Here is a 23274-nt window from a genome sequence, read left to right on the forward strand (position 1 = left end):
AAGAGGTGGCAAGAATACACAGAACTATACCAAAAAGATCTTCATGACCCAGATAATCACAGTGGTGTAATCACTCACCTAGAGGCAGACATTCTGGAGTGCAAAGTCAAGTGGGCCTTAGAAAGCATCACTATGAACAAAGCTAGTGGAGGTGATGGAATTCCAGTTGAGCTGTTTCAAATCCTGAAAGATGATGCTGTGAAAGTGCCACACTCAATATGCCAGCAAATTTGGAAAACTCAGCAGTGGCCACAGGACTGGAAAAGGTCAGTTTTCATTCCAATCCCAAAGAAAGGCAATGCCAAAGAATGCTCAAACTACCGCACAACTGCACTCATCTCACATGCTAGTAAAGTAATGCTCAAAATTCTCCAAGCCAGGCTTCAGCAGTACATGAACCATGAACTTCCAGATGTTCAAGATGGATTTAAAATAGGCAGAGGAACCAGAGATCAAATTGCCAACATCCACTGGATCATAGAAAAAGCAAGAGTTCCAGAGAAATATCTACTTCTGCTTTATTGACTATGTCAAAGCCTTGACTGTGTGGATCACAACAAACTGTGGGAAATTGTTCAAGAGATGGGAATACCAGACCACCTGACCTGCCTCCTGAGAAATCTGTATGTAGGTCAGGAAGAAACAGTTAGAACTAGACATGGAACAACAGACTGGCTCCAACTCAGGAAAGGAGTACGTCAAGGCTGTATATTATCACCCTGCTTATTTAACTTTTATGCAGTGTACATCATGAGAAACGCTGGGCTGGATGAAGCACAAGCTGGAATCAAGACTGCCGGGAGAAATATCAATAACCTCAGATATACAGATGATACCACCCTTATGGCAGAAAGTGAAGAAGAACTCAAGAGCCTCTTGATGAAGGTGAAAGAGGAGAGTGAAAAAGTTGACGTAAAACTCAACATTCAGAAAACTAAGATCATGGCATCTGGTCCCATCACTTCATGGCAAATAGATGGGGAAACAGTGGAAACAGTGACAGACTACTTTTTTGGGCTCCAAAATCACTGCAGATGGTGATTGCACCCATGAAATTAGAAGATGCTTGCTCCTTGGAAGAAAAGCTATAACTAACCTACCTAAACAGCATATTAAAAAGCAGAGACATTACTTTGCCAACAAAGGTCCATCTAGTCAAAGCTACAGTTTTTCCAGTAGTCATGTTCAGATGTGAGAGTTGGACTATAAAGAAAGTTGAGAGCTGAAGAATTGATGCTTTTGAACTGCGGTGTTGGAGAAGTCTCTTGAGAGTTCCCTGGACAGCAAGGAGATCCAATCAGTCCATCCTAAAGGAGATCAGTCCTAAATATCCACTGGAAGGACTGATGCTGAAGCTGAAACTCTAATACTTTGGCCACCTGATTTGAAAAACTGACTCAATTGAAAAGACCCTGATGCTGGGAAAGATTAAAGGCAGGAGGAGAAGGGGACGAGATGGTTGGATGGCATCACCGACACTATGGACATGAGTTTGAGTAAATTCTGGGAGTTGGTGATGGACAGGGAAGCCTGGCGTGCTGCAGTCCACGGGGTCACAAAGAGTTGGATACGACTGAGTAACTGAACTGACTGACTGAGTGAGACAGAGCAGAAGAAAAGATTAAGGAAGTAACATGTCAAAGGAAGTGCTCCAGGCAGATGGAAATCGCTATCAGAGAGAAACTGTGCAACGAATGAAGAACATTGGAAACGGTAACTATGGGTTTTTTTTTCCTTATTACTTAAATTTCTCTAAAAGGTAATTAAGTGTTTAAACAAAAAAATTTAACATTTGGAAACAGACTGTTTTAAGTTTCTTACAGGAGAACTGGTAAAATAGCACTTGAAGGTAGAGCCTGATAAATTAAAGATATATACTACAAAGCAACCATTAAAATATAAAGCCGAAGAATTTTAGCTGATAAGCCAACAGAGGAGATAAATAGAATCGTAAAAATTCTCAATTATATGAAAGAAGACAAAAGTAAAAGGGGAACAAAGAAGAGATGGAACAAATAGAATATAATAGCAAGATGATAGATTTAACCCTAAGCATATCATATTGTTAGTATTCCATTGTTAAGTCATGTCCGACTCTTTGTAACCCCTTGGACTGCAGCCGACCAGGCTTCCCTGTCCTCCATTATCTCCTGGAGTTTGCTGAAACTCATGTACATTGAGTTGGTGATGCCATCCAACCATTTCATCCTCTATCACCCCTTCTCCTCCTGCCCTCAGTCTTTCCCAGCATCAGGGTCTTTTCCAGTAAGTTTTTTGCATCAGGTGGCCAAAATACTGGCGCTTTTAGCATTGGTCCTTCCAATGAATATTCAGGGTCGATTGCCTTTAGGATTGACTGGTTTGACCTCCCTGTAGTCCAGGGGACTCTCAAGAATGTTCTCCAACACCACAGTTCAAAAGCATCAATTCTTTGGCATTCAGCCTTCTTTACGGTCCAACTTCCACATCCATACATGACTACTGGAAAAACCACAGCTTTGACTACACAGACCTTTGTCGGCAAAGTGATGTCTCCGCTTCTTAATATGCTGTCTAGGTTTGTCATAGCTTTTCTTTCAAGGAGCAAGCGTCTTTTGGTTTCACGGCTGCCGTCACTGTCCACCGTGATCTCGGAGCCCAAGAAATAAAGTCTGTTACTGCTTCCGTTTTTTTTCTCCATCTATTTGCCATGAAGGGATGGGACTGGATGCCACTCTCGTTTTCTTCTGTTTTGAAATGTGTACCTCCCTTCTGCAGCTATGAGAAACATGTCTCCCTAAATCCTCGATCTATTTACTTACTTGATCAATTGCCTTCCATGTAACCAACTCTGTCTCTACTGCTCCCCACCACAAGTGTCCTCATCAGACTCTTAACAACACCTTGGGAGGCACACGGCCACCTGGAAGCTCTTCTCAAGCCCCGTTGGCTCCAGCTATCCGTGTCAGTCTTCCCTCCTGCATGAACACCCTCCTTACCTTTCCCGGACTCCAGTCCCTACACCCGGCCACTGCTGTGTGAATGTCCTCTGCACCTTCCTGGGGCTCTGACCGTCTACACAGGTGCCTCACTCAGGCTCTGCAACCCACGCTGAGCACCTCATGGACCCTCCTCAGGTTCTGACACCCCACATCAGTCCATACCCCATATGAAGGACAAGTAAGAGTTTCATAGTGAGTCATATGGAGCTTGAGGCAACATAAAAAAATATCAGTGATTCTGATCCTCAGTTAAACATTTTGATATTTTTCTCACTATAGATTTTTTTTGCATTCATTTTGATTAAAAAAAAACAAAAATGTATCAACATGATATTTATCTTAATTACTAGTTTTTGGGAACCATCTTACATTTCCTACCCAGGGTAAGTGCCTCACCTGCCTTACCCTAGTCCTTGCCCTGTATCTTCACTTTGCTATAAGGTATCATGTGCTTAGTTGCTCAGTCGTGTCCGACTCTTTGCAACTCCATGGACTGTAACCTGCCAGGCTCCTCTGCCCATGGGGATTCTCCAGGCAAGAATACTGGAGGGCGTTGCCATTTCCTCCTCCAAGGTATTATAGCTCTTCTTGAACATCTTCTATTTTGTGCCCTACCTAATGGCTTTTGGACCACATTGTTTATAACGGGAATGGAAAGAACAGGAAATCAAAGAGATTTCTAACTGTCCATGGAATCCTCCAGGCAAGAACACTGGAGCGGGTAGCCATTCCCTTCTCCAGTGATCTTCCCCGCCTAGGGATTGAACCTGGGTCTCCTGCATTTCAGGCAGACTCTTCACCATCTGAGCTGCCAGGGAAGCCCCAGGTGTTTACTAGTTTAGCCATACATTTTCTGTGCTTCCATTCGTACTCTTGGGGTTGGGCTCTGCAAAGGTTTGGGAATCACTGGAAATTCTTAGGGCTTTCCTTGTGGCTCAGCTGGTAAAGAATCCTCCTGCAATGCGAGAGACCTGGGTTCGATTCCTGGGTTGGGAAGATCCCCTGGAGAAGGGAAATGCTGCCCACTCCAGTATTCTGGCCTGGGGAAATTCTTAAGCTAATGGATGTTTCCTTCTTCCTGAGGAACTCTAGAGTCAGCTCAAATATTAATCTATACTGCTTCTCTGAAGGAGATGCTTACAGTTCTTTAGTCATATTCTGTTAATATTTGAATGTGTTTTCTTTCCAAAAATTAAAGCTTTACCTCCTTACTTGTCTCCATCCCTATAAACAATTCTCATCCCTCTCCTATTATAAGAGTTCAGTGCATCTTCTTCCAGAACTTTTCCCATTCTTTCATACATATATGTATACTACTAGCTTATTTAGAAATAACATATTCTGTAAGCAGTATGGTGGAGAAATTAAGGCATAGCTTTTCTTTTAGGGAGCAAGCACCTTTTGATTTCATGGCTGCAGTCCCCATCCACTGTGATTTTGGAGCCCAAGAAGATAAAGTCTGTCACTGTTTCGATTTTTCCTCCATCTGTTTGCCCCATGTTCTCAGCTGCCCTGGTTTTCAGAACCTTGTGTGTTTCCCTCCCCTTGAGGATGGGCAGGACCCAGGACCTGCTTCTTCTAACAGTAGGATACAGCAAAGGTGATGGGATATAAGTGATTATGTATACGTGATTGCGTTTTGCACAGTTGTGATGTCACACAAAATTGCAGAGGAGGAAGCTTTGTGAGTTGACCCTCCACTGAAGCATAGATCAGTTCAGTTCAGTTCAGTTGTTCAGTTGTGTCCGACTCTTTGCAACCCCATGGACTGCAGCACGCCAGGCTTCCCTGTCCATCACCAGCTCCTGGAGCCCACTCAAACTCATGTCCATCAGATTGGTGATGCCATCCAACCATCTCATTCTCTATCGTCCCCTTCTCCTCCCACCTTCAATCTTTCCCATGGAGCAGGAAATAGTGACTTGAACCAACCATTTTAGAACTCTGGAACTTGATTGGACACTCTTCAATCAGTGAAACTGATTAATCAGTGGATCGATTCAGAGGAATGTTTAACAGAGAGAAGCTGCTCTTCTTTGGTATGAGAAACGTGTGTGCCAACCAGCTGCCACTTCCTGTTCCTTGGTCCTGCCACAGCTCTGGGGCAGTGGCTCACATTTCTGGAGTGGCTGGTTGGTGGCAGAGTGGACAGCAAGGCTCTTGTTCTCCAAAAATGTGAGGTTGTGCAGATCAGTTGGTCTGCCAGTGCTTTGAGGGGCCAACGCAATACCTGCCTTGGTTTCAGCCCTCTCAGCCGCAGCAGCTTCCCCTGGCAGGATCTATGGAGAGATTCAAAGAGACGGAACCTTTATTTATTTCGGAGGAAGCCAAACATTTAAGGAAAGCTTTGTCAGGTCACTTGCTGACCACCAATTTAATAGAACAGAAGCTTCCATGACCACGCATGAGGGACATAAACTTTGCAATAATAGTTGGAAAAGTCACAAATGGATTGTTCCAGCCTCACCAAACAAAACACAGCAATTCCTGAGGAGCAGAAGAATCAGAGGGCTTCCCAGGTGGCGCTTGTGGTAAAGAACTCGCCTGCTAATGCAGGAGACGTGAGAGATGTGGGTTCAGTTCCTGGGTCGGGAAGATCACCTGGAGGAGGGCATGAAGATCCACTTCAGGGTTCTTACCTGGGAAATCCCATGGACAGAGGAGCCTTGCGGGCTACAGTCCATAAGGTTGCAAAGCGTCAGACATGGCTGAAGTGACTTAGCCACATGGGCATGCAGGAGAATCAGAGGCATAGGGTTACTACAATAACATATTCCTAATGTCCAGTTCTCACCTAAAACTACAGAACATAAAAATAGACAACAAAGTATGTAAACAGCAAAGTATGGCCCATTCACTTTGAAAAAGAAATTTGATTCAATACAACCCTTAGGAAGCCCACCCATGGGGACTGTCAGCCAAGAGCATTAAATCAATTGTCCCAAATATGCTCAATGAACTAAAGGGAACCGTGGACAAAGAACCAAAGGAAATCAGGAAAATGATCTTTGAAGAAAAGGAGACTCTCAATAAAGAGATAGAAGATACAAATAAGGAGAACTAAACAGAAATTCTGAAGCTGAAAAGTATAATAATTGGAAGATTCACTAGCGTGGTTCTCTAGAACCACTCAGCTTTTGTTTATCTGCATGCTAAGTTGCTTCAGTCGTGTTTGACTCTGTGACCCTATGGACCATAGGCAGCAAGGCTCCTCTGTCCATGGGATTCTCCAGGTGAGAATACTGGAGTGGGTTACCATTTCCTTCTCTAGGGGACCTTCCTAATCCGGAGACTGAACCTGCTTCTCTTACGTTGTCTGCATTGGCAGGCGGGTTCTTGACCACTAGCGCCACCTGGGAAATATCTTAATTTCTCCTTCATTCTTGAAGGAGAGTTGGTGCCATCGCTGACTTGAGCAGGCAAAAAAAAAAAAAAAAAAAGGATCAATGAGACAATTGAAATTATCCAGTCTGAGGGGCAGAAAGAAAAAAGAATGAGTAAAAATGAGCAGAACTTAAGAGATCTATAGGACACCATCAAACATACTAACATATGCATTATAGAAGTCTGAGAAGGATTCGAGAGAGAGAAAGAGACAGGAAAATATTTGAAAATAAAGTGGCTGAAAAATATCTTAAGTCTGAAAAAAGCATAAATATGCATATCCAAGAAGCTCAACAAACCCCCAGTAGGAAAATTCAAAGAGATCCACACCAAGGCATATTATAGTGAAAGTGTCGAAAGCCAAGGACAAGGACAGAATTTTGAAAGCAGCAAGATCAAAGCAGCTCATCACATACCAGGGTCCTCCATGAGATTAACACCTGATTTATCCTCTATAACGATGGAGGCCAGAAGGTAGTGGAATAATATATATAGTTCTGAAAGAAAAAAAAAAAACAAAAAACCTGTTAACCAAGAATTCCATATCAGCAAAACTCTCCTTCAAGAATGAAGGAGAAATTAAGACATTTCCCAGGTGGCGCTAGTGGTAAAGAACCCATCTGCCGATGAAGATTACGTAAGAGAAGCGGGTTTGATCCCTGGGTCAGGAAGATCCCCTAGAGAAGGAAATGGCAACCCACTCCAGTGTTCTCGCCAGGAGAATCCCAATGGCAGAGGAACCTTGCTGGCTATGGTCCATAGGGTCACAGAGTCGAACACGACTGAAGCAACTTAGCATGCAGATCAACAAAAGCTGAGGGAATTTATTCCCAGCAGAGCTTCCCTACAAGAAATGCTGAAAGGAGTCCTCCAGGGTAAAATGCAAGGACACGAGAACGTAACCCAAAGCCATTGTCCTTGTTCAGTCGCTAAGTCGTGTCTGACTCTCTGCGACCCCATGGACTGCAGCGCGCCAGGCTTCCCTGTCCTTCACCATCTCCTGAATTTCGCTCAAACTCATGTCCACTGATTCAGAGATGCCATCCAACCATCTCATCCCCTGCCATCCCCTTCCCTTCCTGCCCTCATCTTTCCCAGCAACAGGGTCTTTTCCAATGAGTCGGCCTCCCCACCTGGAAATGGGCATAAGATGAGCTCCTACGGTGTGGGGAGGCGGGGAAGCCTATTCTGGGTGTTGAACCCCTTCTTGGTCCCCCTTTTAAGGACTCAGAGCTTTTACCCTTTCATCATCGTCTCTCACACGGGGATTCTCGTCAACAAATGAATACAGTCTAGATGGTTAACATAAAAAGGATCCCCCCTGGTCCCCTACCCACCTGCGCCCACTGCCTAGCCCGACCCGCTCCCCAGTAAACCTCCTGAGAAGGCGGCCATCGTCTCTGCCCACCTTGCTCACATGCCTGCCTTCCTCCACCCCCCTCACAAGGCCAGTGGGGACGTCCTGGGAGGAGCGGCTACTCCTTCACCCCTTTCTTGCCTGGCCGACAGGGCTGTTCACGGCCTCTTTCTGGGACCCTCTTGGTGGAGGAAGACGCGCTTTCTCTCTCCTCCCCATGGCCAGGTTGGTCTCCTCCTCCCCTCCCGCCCCTGACCCTAACCCTAACTGTGACCCTAACACTAACTGTGACCCCAACCCCAACTGTGACCCTAACCCCGGATAGTCTCTGCTCTGAAGGCTCCTGAGTTTCCTCTGCTGTTGGGACCTTCCTGAACTTCAGACTTGTATCCTCTGTCCTCCTGACACCTGACAGACTTCTCAGCCTCAGCCTATCCACAGAACTCTTGGTGGGGTGCCCATCCCACCCCCAAGTCCTCCCACCAGGAGCTAGGGGGGCCTCTGGTAAGTGTGTGGAAACCGGGGTGGTGTCCGTGGGTGTGAATCGGGCTCTGTCGCCCCCACCCCATGAGATGGGGAAGGTTCACCAGTCCCTCGGGGCCTCAGCGTGCCCTCTGTGATGGGGGAGGGGAGGATGCTCAGGAGTCAGGATGAAACAAACTAACATATAAAGCTCTGGAAACGACACCGCCAGCATCCCAGGTCATTGAGCCAAAGACACCGGGCTCAACCCGGCTTCTGCTTCGTGCGTGCGGGATGTGAGTAAAGAAATAGTGGCAGTCCCACTGACTCAGCTTTCAAAACGTGTGCCAGTTCAAGGGTGTCTCTCTGTCTGTGAGCACACCCTGGTCCATCTCCCCCGGGGGGCAGCGGGGCAACCTTTCCAGCCACCAAGCCACCCTCCCCAACCACGCAGTGCACCCAGAAGGATCTTTCACTTAGAGTTAAATCGAACTCCATCCCCCTCCTTTCTCTCCTTCTAACTTTTTATCACAGAAACTGCCAGACATTCAAAGACAAAGCAAGTAGGATGGCCAGTGACAAGCCCACCAGCCACCGTCTATGCCCAGCGCTACTATGATGCGGCCTCCTGACACACCACCACACTCCCCTCCTGCACCCCAGACACCACATACTACACTCAACAAAGTAATTTTCTTCAACCTACACTGTGCTGGTTTGTGGGAATTAAGTTCCCCCACCAAGGACTGAACCAGGGCTGTGTCAGTAAAAGTGCCAAGTCCTAACCCCTGGGTCACTAGGGAATTCCCAACAAAGTAACTTTTGGGATTTTGGACATCCCCCAAGTTGGATGACGTTATTCCTCAGCTGAAAACCCTCCTGGGACCCTACCTCCTCACCCTGGCCTTGACCCTGACCTGTCTGTCCCCTCCCTCCTCCAGCTGCCCAGTCTGTTCCCTGTCCTGGGGCTCTGTGTTCACGGTCTGTCTGCCTGGGTCCCCCATTTCCCTCACTTTTCATGAATGTCTCCCTCTGGCCACCTGTTCTCAGTTCCCTTGTTTGGATTTTTGTCCTAACGGCAGTGAGAAGTCAGTGGCAGGGTCTAGGCCGGAGCACATGGTGACCAGGCTTCTGTGTGGAGGATGTTGTGGGCGGGGGAGCAGGCCGCCGGGATCTGAGATGATTCAGTGAGATGCAAGCTGGAAGGCACTCCAGCCTGAGACACAGTGAGTGCTCAAAAAATACCAGCTATTGGCAGTACCTGCATGATAAACCTCGGCCTCCCTTTTAAAGCAGAGTTGCAGGAATAAGAACTGTCTGCCCCGCGTAACCCAGCGGTGAGGCTACAGGACAGAAGCCCCGGGGCCCAAGCGTGAATTTCCTGCACGTTCCTGAACCCTGGCCTGGCTTCCTCCAGGGAGACAGACAGAGGCACAGACGAGGCAACTTCACCAAGAGCATTGCATCCACCACAAGGAGACCCGGTCTAGCAGTGAGTGGGCGAGTCCTCCCAGTGTGGGGTGACCGGGAAGGCGTCCCCAGTGCCAGGCTGGAGGGATTTCCCTACACCCAGCGAGGCTGGGCAGGGGGTGGGTGCCGTCAGGCAGAGGCGGACCCAGTGCCCCCAGCCAGGGCCAGCACCCAGGGTGAAGGAGGACGGCTCGGCCACCAGGGGGCGCCCGGGGATTTCGCCGGTTTGCAGACTCGGAGCTCCGCCATGAGGAACGCGACAGCTGCCGCGTGGTGGCCAGTATTCGCAGAGGGACAGACCGACCCAGGATGAACCCTGTCCCGCCACTGCTGGGAGGGTGAGCAGCGGCCTTGGGCAAGCCACTTGGCCTTCATGTGCCTCACTTTCTGCACTGTGAAGAGAAGAAATCGCTTTCGGGGGCCAAGCCCCGAATCTGACGCATCTCACCTTGACCTCCTGGCACCTCTCATCCATGGAACAGGGACCCTGCTCCTCCCCGAAGCAGCCAGGCCCCTGCTGCTGGAGCAAAGAGCCGGGGAAGGGGCTCCGAGCCCTTCTGCCAGGCAGCCCCCCACCCCAGGATCCCCGGCAGGTCGGGCACCCCATGTGTCTCCTCTTTCTTTCTCACGACCACCCTTCAGATCTCAAGCTGGGGGGGGCCAGTGTGTGGCAGCTGCACTCCTGAACCCCCAGTTGGCTGGCAAACAGCGGGTGCTGAATAGGTCTGAAGGGACCTTCTGCCTGGCCTCCTGCAGACTGGTGGCCTCCGGGCAGGGGACAGTCTGGGCTCAGACCCGCAGGCCCTGGAGTGGAAGGCCTGCGTGGAGGGGCCTGTGTGCTCTCCCTCTCCTGCAAACCTTCCTGAGACTCGCCCCTCCCCTCAGGCTCTGCGGGGGCCAGGACCCCCTGGAAGGTTTGCTCTGGCCTGGAGGCCCGGCCTGGCAGTTTGGTCTTCATCCCAGGAAAGACTGGGCAGGGACAGCTGTGATCAGCTGTATTCTGAGGGTGCCCTGGCTGCAGGGTGGAGGACAGCTGGGGAGGAGTGGGCAGGGGGCCCCCAGGTAGGGCAGGAGGAAGGACTCAGGCTGGGAGAGGCCCACTCACAGGAAAGCTCAGATGGCCAGCTGGACTCGAGGGTAAAGCCTGGGCATCCAGTTCAGGTAAGTGGTGATGCTGTTGGCTTTAGGAAGAACCCTGGGGGCCACTCACATTCCTGGGGGCCACTGCTGAGCTTGGCCTTGCATGTTAAGGATTTGCGGTCCGCCAGTAGGAGCCCCAGACTCAATGGATGTGAATTTGAGCAAACTTCGGGAGACAGCGAAGGCCAGGGAAGGCTGGCTACAGTCCATGGGGTTGCAAAGAGTCAGACACGACTCAGCAACCGAACAACAACAAAAAACAGGAGCCAAGATGATGGGAACGGGACCCTAGGAGGCAGGAGTAGAGAGCACAGTGGATTCTTGGGGGGAAAAGACTTGGAGTCCCGGCTGGAGCAGGGGGACTGGCGAGCCCTGGGACACTCCACGCCTCTATTCCTTGGAGGCGAGGCCCCTGGTCACAAGCTAAGGATGAAAGCCAGCCCTGTGGGCTGCCCCTTGTCCTACATCCCTGCAAAGGAACACGGTGCCCAGTGTGGTTCACATGGGGGTCTGGGCTCTGTCCGTCAAGTGACTCAGCCAGACAGCGTGTGGAGCCTGCCCTTGACGGGCCAGTACCGTCATGTCGCTGGGGTGATGCTGGCAGAGAAAGGTCATTCCTTAAATCCCCCGATTGTCTACCCTGACGTGCAGAGGTGACTTCTCAGACCTGAGAATGCAGCTGCAGGCTGGCCTGGAGCTCCAGTCAGTGAGCCTGACACCTTCTCAGCCACAGTTGGAGCACCAGCCCCTGGGATCAAAGAGCAGATGGGCTCAAGCGTACAATGGGTCTGCTGGGGCCGGGAGAAACAGAGGCGTGTAGGCCAGTGGGTAGCGGGATCAATCCCTGGGTCGGGAAGATCCCCTGGAATAGGAACTGGCAACCCACTCCAGTCCTCTTGCCTGGAGAATCCCAGGGACAGAGCAGCCTGGCGGGCTACAGCCCATGGCGTCGCAAAGAGTCGGACATGGCTGAGCATGTGTGCACGGCAGAGGCTGGTGGGAGTCCAGCTGTCGGGAGGCACAGCTTGGCTGTTGGGGAAGGAAAGGGGGCTGCTGAACCAGTCAGTGAGACCGGGGCTGGGGAAACCCCAGATGGAGCCGGAAGACAGGGGAGGGCTGTTCGGATCCCCCTCCCTGCTCTGTGTACCCTCCACCCATGGCTCTTAGGTTATTTGAGATGGTTTCACTGTCTTCGTGTTTTGTCTGTGTGTTCAGTCACCCAGCCGTGCCTGACTCTTTGCGACCCCATGGACTATACCCCGCCAGGCTCCTCCGTCCGTGGGATTCTCCAGGGAAGCATACTGGAGTGGGTGGCCATTTCCTCCTCCAGGGGATCTTCTCAACCCAGGGACGGAACCCATGCCTCCTGCCTTGGCAGGTGGATTCTTGGCCCACTGAGCTTTCAGGGAAGCCCCTGTCATTGTCTCTTGTTATGGACCATTTGAAATTCTTTTGGGAGGCAGAACTTAAATAGGAGGATCCAGACACGCAGTTCTGGCTCAGGAGACCCCTGTGATGGGGAACCCGGCGTCTCCAGGTAGAGTCTCCTCCTCCGGGCTCAGAGTAGTTGAGAAGCAAGAGTCAACCCCGGTCCTGGAATCTTGCCAGGCAGCATGGCCCTGGGGCCATGACAGACGTGACTGGCTTCCCATTTCACAGGACACTGAGTCCCTGTGCTACCATCACACAGCGCAGAGACGTGGCTTGGAAACCGGTCTCACGTGCTGCGGGGCCAGCTCTCGCTGCCTCGGGCAGGTAGGCAGTGAGGCCCGAAAGCCAAGTGCGGTCTGGACAGCATATAAAACAAAGCTATTAAGCAAAGAGCCGGCCTCTGGAACTGGTGGAACTCTGACTCTGGCCCCCCGAGGATGAGTGAGGTCTCTGTGTCTCGGGGGTCCCGCCTTTAAAATGGGGCTCAGAGTGCTGGTGTCCTGGGGTGTGGGTGGGCGCTGAGTCACGTGCGCTGAGCACCAAGATAGTATGTGGCACGTGACAAGCGCGCAGTGTGGGCTCTGACGGCTGCTGGGAACGTGGGGCCTGGCCTCGGGCTCGCTCGGGCCTGGGGCTCCCCTGGATTCCGGGGTGACCTGGGGTGCAGTGCTGGTAAATGACAGCCCACGGCACCACCTGGCCAGGCTCCCATGCGGCCAGAACATATTGTGAGCTGTGCAGGGTCCCCGAGAGCCAGGTCTGGGCAGATCCCACCCACCTGGCTACACCATGAGGCTCACACCTGGTGTACGTGTTGCTCTCAGCTCTCATATCCAAAGCAGGCTCCATGAGTCCACCACGTCACGGTCCCGAGAAAGGATTCGAGGAAAGGGCTCACGTCCATGCGGTGCCAGGGACCCTCAGAGGCAGAGGCTCCTCCCACCCAGGCTCGGGCAAGGTCAGGCCTAAGAGCAAAGCCCAGGAGAGCGGCAGACACAGCCCACATCCAGGGCCTCGCGGTACTTTCAACGTCGACATTGCACCCCATCCCACGATCTTGAAAAGGCTCCCCCAGGTGCGACGGGGGCAGGGGCAGGGGCAGGGGGCAGGACACAGCCCACACAAACGGAGGGACGCGGTCTGAGTGGAAAGGGGTCACTGCTTTAATTCAGGTCAGGACCCACCCTGGGGGGCCCGCCAGCCCCATCCCAAGGCAGGACCACTGGCCCTGTGTCAACATGATCATTACAAAAATAAATATGAAAAAAAGCAGCCGCTCTTTAGTGATCGTGGAATTAATCTTGACAGCAATTAAATGTGTTTAAGCATCTGGCATGTCTCCTAAATTGCACCAAAAGAATCTGGAAGCACTTGGTTTGGCCTCAGAGGCAACCCGGAAGGGAGGGCAGGGGGGGCCCGGCCCCAGGCCCGGCTGAGCACGGTGCCCACTGGCCCGCAGGTCACATCTCAGAGTCAGCGTACATGCCATTGATGAGATAGTCCACCTGCGTGTAGTCCTTCTTCCTGTAGCTCTCGTAGGCCTGCAGCGCGAACAGGATCAGGACCGTGATGAAGAGGGTGACCCCCAGCAAGAGCACCGCCAGGAGGAAACTTCTGTTCACTGAGGACAGGGCCAGGGGCTCGCTGGAGACCACCAGGTACCGGCCCTGGGTACTGGGCTGGCACAAGTCTGTGGGTGGCACCTTGGAGTCCCCGGGGGTCAGCCCCAGGGAAGTAGTACCAGGCGTGGCCGCAGGCTCAGCCTGCTCTGGCGTCTGAGCCGGGCCCGGCCCTGCGGCCCCCGGCATGGATGTAGCAGGGCTGGGCCGTGTCGTGGGGGTTGTGGCCTCCACCACGGGGGCTGGGCTGGTGTGAGGTGTGGAGGCTGCCGCTGTGCTGACGGTCGGCTCGGGGGCCTTGGTTGTGGAGCCCACGGTCGTAGACTCAGAAGCTGCAGATGGGGAGGTGGGCTCCAGGGTTGTGTTCAAGAGGGTGGGTGTGGGCCTCTGTGCCATGTCATCCACAGTCCAGGGTGTTGGCCTTGGCGCCTGGATAGTGGGGCCCTGCGTGGACTCACTGAGTGCTTGAGGACTCGAGGGTGTCAGGCTGGTGGTGGGCCTGGGAGGACCGTGTGAGCCTGCGGGGCTGCTGACACTTGTGGGGGTCGTGGCAGTGGGCTGGGCACTTGTGGCCAGTGTGCGTGTGGCGGGCAGCATGGCCGTTGCTGGCCTAGACGATGTGCCGTTGCCGGGCGCCCGCGTGCCAGGTGAGGACAGGGTCCTCCAGGCAGACGCCGGGGCAGGCGGCATGGCCGTCGCTGGCCTAGACGACGTGCCGTTGCCGGGCGCCCGCGTACCAGGTGCGGACGGGGTCCTCCAGGCAGATGTCAGGGCGGGCGGCACGGGCGCCCTGGAGGCGGCTCCGGCCCGGGTCCCTCCAGCCGGCCCAGAAGTGCCCACGTCTGTCCTGTGTGTTGTCCCCGCTGTGATTGCAGGAGAGGTGTGGTCACCTCCCCAAGTCCCTCTGGTCAGTGTGACGGGAGACGGGGTCATTCTCTCAGCTGTTGTGTTCAAGACTCCAGTCGCTGTTTGCACGGATGAGTTTTTCTCCAAATGGTCCCACGTCTGGTTGAGGACTGCGTACCGTTAAGAGTCAGAAAAGGAGAAAGACAAATGATCGTCTTCTCATTAGAGAAGCGGATTACTCAGGTGGATTATTCAGAGCCGGTCTGAGTTTCTGGCCCGTGGGGCTGGCTGGGGAGGACGATGGTGACGTGGGGCCAGGTTTCCCTCTTATCTGACTGCGCACCTCTGGCCTGCAACCCATCACATGGGTGCTCGGCACTGTGGTTAAAAAACTCCTTTCTGAACCCCAAATGCACGGGAAGGCTTCAGAGCTTCACCCATTGATCCAATTCCCAAAATATCGAAGTCTCACATCACAGGTGTGATTCACCATTAAAAAAAAAAATCTATCCAACACACACTCAGGTTTTCAAAGCAGCTAAATCCTTGCCCAGATATTCACACCGTGCCACAACTCTCGGCTTTATGGAAGGACTTACAGAGAGATTTCTGGGGATGCACAGTGCCTGGCACAGAGAAGCGCAGCTAAATGTGATGTTTGGGTCAACCAACGCCCCAGTAAACACCGGGCTTACGGAACAGATGAAACTTTGCAGGACCTAGTGAGTAACCCTCGCGGGGCTCAGAGGCTGGGTCCCACGTCGGCTAGACGGGCCTCCCCAGCCCAGCCCCCAGGGCCCCGGCAGGCCCGTCCAGTGGATGTGTGGCTTTCTCACTTACGTGGATGCTTGGATATGTGCAGGCTTTCGGATACGGACCAGGAGGAAACCCAAACGAGCACGAGGGCTGTCCACATCTTGCAGGTGGGCCGGGAGCGAGGCTGGGTGGTCCCCGAGGCTCCCAGCCAGCCGCGCCTCAGGCTGCTAAGGGCTCCCTGCTGCTTGGCCGAGGGACCTACAGTCAAGACAGCAGGCGTCTGGTCAGGAACGCGGGGGCAAGGGCTCCCCTGTCACGGGAGAGGGAGGGCTCCGGCAGGCCACAGGGTACAAACCCAGCCAGATGTCCCTGGGACCTGGCATGCGGGAAGGGTGTGCCGGTTCTCAGCCACGTGTCCGGGGATCGGCCCGGTGCCTGCTTTCATGGGCTTAGAGCACTTCTTGACCCACTTTCACCACGAGTCCCACCATCCCACCCTGGAGTTCAGACTACGAAAGAGCAGCAGAGAGAAGGTATAAAGACTTCCAGTTACCGAGATCACCCAAGTCCTCCTCCTGAACATCTCCTGCGGCCCGCAGGACCTGTGATGGCTGAAAGCATGCGGACTTGCCACAAGCAGCCAGCCGCCACCCATCCACCAGTCCAGCGCGCCCCGCGCGAGTGCCCACTCACGTGCCAGGCAGCGGACTTGGGACAGAAAGACGAGAGCCACACGACTCTCTCCTCCAGAGGGAGGCACAGAAGAGGGGTCACCGCAAGCTGCTGCCAGCGCAGAGCGGAGCGTGACTCAGGGTCGGGGAACAGCGAGGGGATGGCGCCTGGGCTGGCCGCGGAGGAGGAGGCGGAGGCTGGCCCTCCATGCGGAGGCCCCAGAGGCGGGTGGGAGGGGACTGGGGCCCCTGAGGGCAACCCCACAAGCAGTCTTGCCCGCAGGCACCCTAGGCCATCAGCGCGAAGCTCTGGAGTTCCACAGAACATCTTGGAAGGGAGCCTTCAAGTTGCCCTGAAGGAAACATGCTGACCGACTCCTCGCCCGGCCTGATCTAAGTGCTGCTCTCCACGGACCAGTGGCCGGGCTGGCTCCCTGGCCTCCCAGCAGCCCCAAAAGTCACCTTCAAGCGTCCCCACCCTGGCCCTGTGCCATCTGCCACTCCACAGCTGCCCGAGAGATTTCTGTAACCCACAAAGCCCACCCTGCCTCTGCTGCTTAAACCCCTACTCTCCCAGGATAATTCCAAAGCTTACTGACCAGGGATTTTGGCAGAAACTAACGCCTGTGGCTGGCAATTTGTCAGGGAAGTGAATACTGAAATGTACCCCTGAATATTCATTGGAAGTACTGATGCTGAAACTGAAGCCCCAACACTTTGGCCACTTGATGCAAAGAGCCAACTCATTGGAAAAGACCCTGATGCTGAGAAAGATGGAAGGCAAGAGGAGAAGGGGACGACAGAGGATGAGATGGTTGGATGGCATCATTGACTCAATTGATATGAGTTTTAAGCAGCCTCCAGGAGATGGTGAAGGACAGGGAAGCCTGGCGCGCTGCAGTCCACAGGGTCACAAAGAGTTGGAGACGACTAAGCCACTAAACAGCAACATTTAGGTAACAGAAGACGCATTAACACATCTCTGGTCAGTAAGCTGCAGCATGGCAAGGCAGCCTTCCATGTCTGACCCTCGACCCCTCCTGGATGCGCCCACTTCCACCAGACACGCGAAAGGCCTGCAGTTCCCCGCTCGGCTTAAAGGGGCCCCTCGGGGTGGCTTTCTGCCTCCTGTGAGCAGCGGTGGGGGGGTGGGGTAGCCCCAGGACTGGAAAAAAATCCCCTCAGAGCACAAACTCTGCTGGAAGGCTGCGCTCTGCCCCCCAACGCCCCCCATCCCCACCCCCACCCCCGGCTTCTAACCAAGTGTCACTAACTTCAGTTTAGCCTCATGGTGCACTTTCCCGCCGAAACCGTCCCATCATGGTTCCTGGGGTCTCACAGGTGTCAAAAGGTCCCTGGGCCCTACCAACCACAGAGTCGCCTCTGCTCTCTCGAGTGCGAAAGGCATCCTTTGTTCCGACAGAAACACGTGGGGGTGGGGTGGGCCGAGAAGAAACAGACCCATGTCACGAGTGAGGACTGAACCAGGGAGGTTTCAGGCACAAAGAGTTCACACACCACCCCCACCCCCAGCCGCCCGCGGCTGAAGCAGATGCAGCTGGGCTCTCCATAAATAAATGTATTGAAACGGCTCTCTCTTCAGCCAGTCACACCCAGCAAGTGCACTGACAATACCCCCAACACCACGCCCCATGTGCTCCGCATCTGAACCCTGGATCTCAGGGCTTCCAGAATGCACCCCAGGCCTTAGGGCCTTCCACTGCCCCCTCACTACGAATCTCGAGAGCAGGGACAGCGAGCTTTTTCCTGTGAGAAGCTCGATTGCAAATATTTCAGACTCTGTGGGCCATGCGGTCTGTCTTGGCTCCTCAAGTCTGCAAAAGCAGGCATGGACCCTAGGCAAGTGATAGGTGTGGCTGTGTCCCAATAAACCTTTATTTACAAAGACAGGCAGTGGGTGGGACATGGCCACCCCTGGCTCTGGGACTTCACTGAGCTTCAGCTGACGTTCCAGCTAAGGCAGGAGGAACCGATTCAGGGGGCTGAACGGATTTCCTCCTTCCGTCCAGCTCCTCACCCTGGAACAGACGTGGACTATCCCATTCTTGGTCCAGGGACAACCTCCAGGTGGTCTCTTCCTGGGGCCCCTTCTGCTATGAGAGGCCCCCGCCCCCCACATTGCTAAGATTCAGCACCCCAAGGGGCTCCCACAGTCTCGTGGTATCTCAACACGAGGCCTAGAGGGAACCTTCCAGAAACAGAAGATGGCCAGAGGAGCACATGGTTCCCATGCCCACCTGGGGAGCCCTGTCTAGGGCCACCAGAGAAAGCAGAGGCTCTGACGGCGCAGCGCCACCAGCCAGGCATCCCGGTCACTGGATGTCTCGGCCCGCTGATGTTTGCACCTTCTTTTACCCACCCTGACCCTGCAAAGGCCCCACAGGGCCGTTTCTGGGCTCCCTGTCCGGTCACTGAGCAGGTGGCCCTGCCTGCAGGCCTTGGACACTCACGAGAGGCAGTTGCTCAGGATGCACTCCCAGGCTGGGCCACCTTCCTTGGAGAGCTGAGGGCTTGGCACTGAGGGCTTGCAGGGTGAGGTCTGGCTTTGCGGGAGGCGAGGGCAGCTTTGCAGGGCACTCCCAGGCCATGGCGCGCTCCACGGCGCAGGTGGGGTCCAGATAGATGCTCCACTCTGGTGAAAGGTGCATCTAGGGTTTGAAAAAGAGCAAGTGCTTCTTAGGAAAAGCAGGCGGTAATGTCCAGTGAGGAGGGAGGCATTTTCCTAGGAGCCAACCAAAACTTCAGAGGAGTCCAGGATACAGCTGTATAGATATGAACCAGCAGGCATGATTCCGTCATTGGTGAATATCTGATACACACTCAGGAAGAGATGCAAGAAACTCACCACTTTCAAGAGTGGCAGACACAAGAGGCGGTGATGCCTGAGGACCACCACTAGCTGGCTCACAATCACAGACACCCACATCCACATGTGCCACGCAGGACACTGCGAGGCTCCTACGCAGATCTTTTTGTCCCTCCATTCCTTATAGGCAAGACTCCAGACTCCATGACCTTCTCTCAGTTCCCAATGGCCTGCTACTGCTGCCAAGTTGTTTCAGTCGTGTCCGACTCTGTGCAGCCCACCAGGCTCCCCCGTCCCAGATTCTCCAGGCAAGAACACTGGAGTGGGTTGCCATTTCCTTCTCCAATGCATGAAAGTGAAAAGTGAAAGTGAAGTCGCTCAGTCGTGTCTGACTCTTAGCGACCTCATGGACTGCAGCCTACCAGGCTCCTCTGTCCATGGGGTTTTCCAGGCAAGAGTACTGGAGTGGGGTGCCATTGCCTTCCAGTTGCTAATCACAGGAGGAACAGTGATGAAACCCAAGGCAAGACTAATGGACCTGACAGATTCATCAAGATTAGGAGCGGGCCCACCCTGCATATACCCTAATCTTGTCAACAACCTCATCCTTTTGAAACTTTGCAGAAGTTACTGCCTTGTTCCTTATCACATCCCCCTGACTGACGGTAACCTCTTCCTACTCACCAGGGAAGGGGGCCCAGTTCTTGAGGCCCTAGCCTACTGTGCCCCGCCTTTGCATGGCAAGGTAAGAAAGCCACTCTTTCTTTCTCCTCCATGACTCTGTCTCCGTATCTCTGTTTGGCCTTGGTGCACAGAGTCAAGGTTCTGGCAACCCACATGCGCAGGCAGTCACACTCAAGCACACAGCTACACATGCACTCAACCCATGTGCACAAGGCAACACAAGCACGCACACTGCCCCATGTGTACACGTGCAATCGTACCTGTGCATGTGTGCAACCACACACACAATTACATGCACGAGGTGTGCGTGCTCACAGAGCATATCTCGAGCTACCTCAGGGAACTCCACGGGTCTCTCAGGAAACCTCTGACGGCTCCCATCACTGCCTCTTGCCCCAGCCAGTGTGGCTGGTGATCACTGCTACAGAGACAGGAATTGGCCTCTGTGCAGTCAAGAGCAGGCCCTTGTGCCGTGACTTCATCCCTCTGGTATGGTACGGCCTCCACCTTCCAATCCCATATTTTAAATGTTAAGATTCCCCTGTTGGGACCTGTGCTAACTGAAGTTGACTCACAATGGAAAGTGAAAGTGAAGTAGCTCAGTCGTGTCCAACTCTTTGTGACCCCCATGGACTGCAGCCCACGAGGCACCTCCATCCATGGGAATTTCTAGGCAAGAATACTGGAGTGGGTTGCCATTTCCTTCTCTGGGGGATCTTTCCAATCCAGGGATTGAACCCAGGTCTCCTGCACTGCGGTAGACACTTGTAGACACTTTACCGTCTAAGCCACCAGGGAAGCCTGATGGAGAAACCACCACCAAAACTTAGTATCTGGTTTCCCCTGCAGAGGTTTTTGGTATTGTTTAGTCGCTCAGTTGTGTCCAACTCTTTGTGACCCCATGGACTACAGCACACTAGGCTTCCCTGTCTTTCACCACCTCCTGGAGTTTGCTCAAACTCATGTCCATTGGGTCAGTGATGCTTTAGTGAGCCTGAAAGGAGGGTCTGGCCAATTATTCTCATTATCTGGTGTAGAATGACTAGGCAGGTCAAGGTCTCAGAAAGAGACCCTTGGAGCAGGAAGGAAATGGTGTTAAGACAGCAGGCCAGGAGCAAAGATAGGAGGTTAGGCTGGTGCTGAGAGTTCTCATTTTCAGGGCTCAGTTCCTCACGAGCTGTGCAGGGAAGGGACAGGAGCCAGGGAACACTCCATGAGAAAGGCACCCTCAGACGTGGCTCTGGACGCCAACATCATCCTCCTTCTCTGGTCCTTGACTTTGTGCTGCCTCTCAACATCTCCCACTTCCGATTTCTGAGCTCTCAATCTTGGCTTGATTTTAAATTTTTTTGAAACTGGGATATACAGGGTGCTGCATGCACATTACCTGAAATCAAGACTCCAAATTGCTTAATTCCTTTTTCTGGCTTACACAGGTTCCTGAGCCCAACACAAGTGTTTCCTGCCACAGTCCATCACACTAGTAACTTACTTATCAGCGGCAGCGGCAATGTGACTCCAAGCTGGAGAAACGACACACACCAAGGAATAGGGATTGAGGAAACAAACACAGGGCAACCACAGACATCTGTCCTGACACGTCACCTGGCTGAACTTCGGTATCAGAACGCAAGGAACCACAGGCGTGTGGGCTTTTGTCTTTAGACATTGTCCTGGGTTCCAAAGGATGTGTGTCTGTGGCAGATGGGAACCTGGAGTGCTGGAGAGCATCTTAATTATATTGCTTCCTTCCAGGCTTCTGGAGTTTTGGGTATGATGCTAATTGCTGATCAAGAGCCTAATTTTGCTGGCCACGTGGGTAAATTCCACATTCCTTTGTCCATCAGGCAAGTCTGGCCTATAAGCTGAACATCTGTACTGAAATTTTAGAGATGATTCCTCCAGAGAGGGGGGGGGGGGAAAACAATATTATTAAAGACAGATTTCTAAGTAGGTATTTATGTCTTATGGCATACCATGTGGATGCTGGCTCCTCATACTAGCTGAACAGCTAATGGCAGAGACTAAGCGGCTACCCAGACTCACGTGGGGGAGGTAGGCAGGTTAAGTGGAAATGCATAAGCCCCTTCCAGGTAGAGAGGGCTTGGGGGAGGCCTGGGTCGCCTGAAAGGGCCAACTCTGTCGTTGAGGGCAACACTTCCTGGGGCCCAGCCTTGGGCCGGGCAGGACCTTTTAAGCTCCCCACCCATCCGGGTGTGTCCCAACTTTCCCTCCTTCACTCCCAAACTGGATAGGCCTCGTCTCTTCTCCGGACCGGGGTCCTCTTAAGGTCCCCTTTTGCCTCCTGCCTCTTGGGCTCCCCCGTCCCCGCTCCTTCCCCCAGCTGACTCCTCCTTCCGATCCTTCCTCTCCTTCCTCACCTCAAATCGTCACCAGTGTGCACTCCGTATCCCCATTCACCTTGTCGCTGCCTCCCTCCTCCGCCCCTCGAGTCCCCCATGCACCCCACCTGCCCCTCTCCGCCCCCAAGCCGGTACAGGCAACAGTGACAACAGCTCCCCGCGACAGCAGGAAGGCCCGCTTACCCGGGCGCGGCAGGCCTTGCGGCGGCCCGGCGGCCCTCGGGCGGGGAGAAAGCGCCCGCGGTCCGGCGTGGAGACGTGGCCGGCAGCAGAGCCGCGGAGCCCGATGCCAAGCCCGCTCAGGGCAGCCGCCCCAGCTCAGCCCCGCCCCGCCCGGAGGTGACGTCACGGGAGGGCGCGCCGGGTGGGCGGGGCAGCCTTGGACGACCCCCGAGCCCGATCCCCGAAACGAGTGGGGCTGCAGGAGGCGAGCCGGAAGTGAGGGGCGTGGCCGATCCAAGGCCCCGCCCACCGCGGAGCGGCTCAGGTTACACCTCGACCGCGGCCGGAAGTGGCTATTTTGGACTGGTCTCTGCCGGAAGTGGTGGTTCCTGGGGCTTTGCCACCTGGTCGCGGATACCGCCTTGTGGGCCGAGGGTCTCGGAGAGGGTCATCTCAGACCTCCCTCGGCGGCGTGGCTGTGCCACGTGCCCGCCCCCATCCCACAGACTTTATCCAGGCCCAAGGGCCAGCGCTGGGACTAAGTAATAGAGATGGCCATCCGTGTGTCTTGAGTGCTTGCACGCGCCAAGCCCTGAGCTTGGTTCAGTGATTTTACTCCGCAGTGAGAAGGAAATGGCAACCCACTCCAGGGTTCTTGCCTGGAGATTCCCAGGGACGGGGGAGCCTCATGGGCTGCCGTCTGTGGGGTCGCACAGAGTCGGACACGACTGAAGCGACTCAGCAGCAGCAGCAGCAACCCTGTGACATGCTTCGCACCCGTTTTACAGACGCTGTAACTGAGGCTCACAGAATGTTCTTTAATTGTGAGCCGTGAATAACAGTGGGGCAGAATGAAGTACAGAATAAAGCTGATGGGACTTGACCTTTATTAGAAATAGGCTTTGAGGGGTGAGACAGAGGCTCAAGAGGTATTGGTGGTGGTGGTTTAGTCGCCAAGTCATGTCCGACTCTTGCGACCCCATGGACTGTAGCCTGCTAGGGTCCTCTGTCCATGGGATTCTCCAGGCAAGAATACTGGAGTTAAGTTGCTGTGCCCTCCTCCAGGGGATCTTCCTTACCCAGGGATGGAACCTGGGTCTCCTGCATTGCAGGCAGATGAT

At 53.7% G+C, this 23274-nt stretch overlaps 1 protein-coding gene across 2 annotated transcripts; it reads right to left on the minus strand.

The window, feature by feature from the left end:
- Positions 13367–22358, minus strand: C29H11orf24 (chromosome 29 C11orf24 homolog). 2 transcript variants are annotated; one of them, XM_018043515.1, is made up of 4 exons: positions 22175–22358; positions 18589–18786; positions 15531–15704; positions 13367–14860 (listed from the first exon to the last, which is right to left on the minus strand). In XM_018043515.1, exons 3-4 carry the CDS (start codon positions 15604–15606, stop codon positions 13686–13688), a joined length of 1251 nt encoding a protein of 416 aa, XP_017899004.1. In that variant the 5' UTR covers positions 15607–15704; positions 18589–18786; positions 22175–22358; the 3' UTR covers positions 13367–13685. The 2 variants fall into 2 exon arrangements, with proteins under 2 accessions (XP_017899004.1, XP_017899005.1); XM_018043516.1 differs by lacking the exon at positions 22175–22358 and adding an exon at positions 21016–21206.

The sequence above is a fragment of the Capra hircus genome, chromosome 29 (genome assembly GCF_001704415.2).
Source record: "Capra hircus breed San Clemente chromosome 29, ASM170441v1, whole genome shotgun sequence".
NCBI lineage: Eukaryota > Metazoa > Chordata > Mammalia > Artiodactyla > Bovidae > Capra > Capra hircus.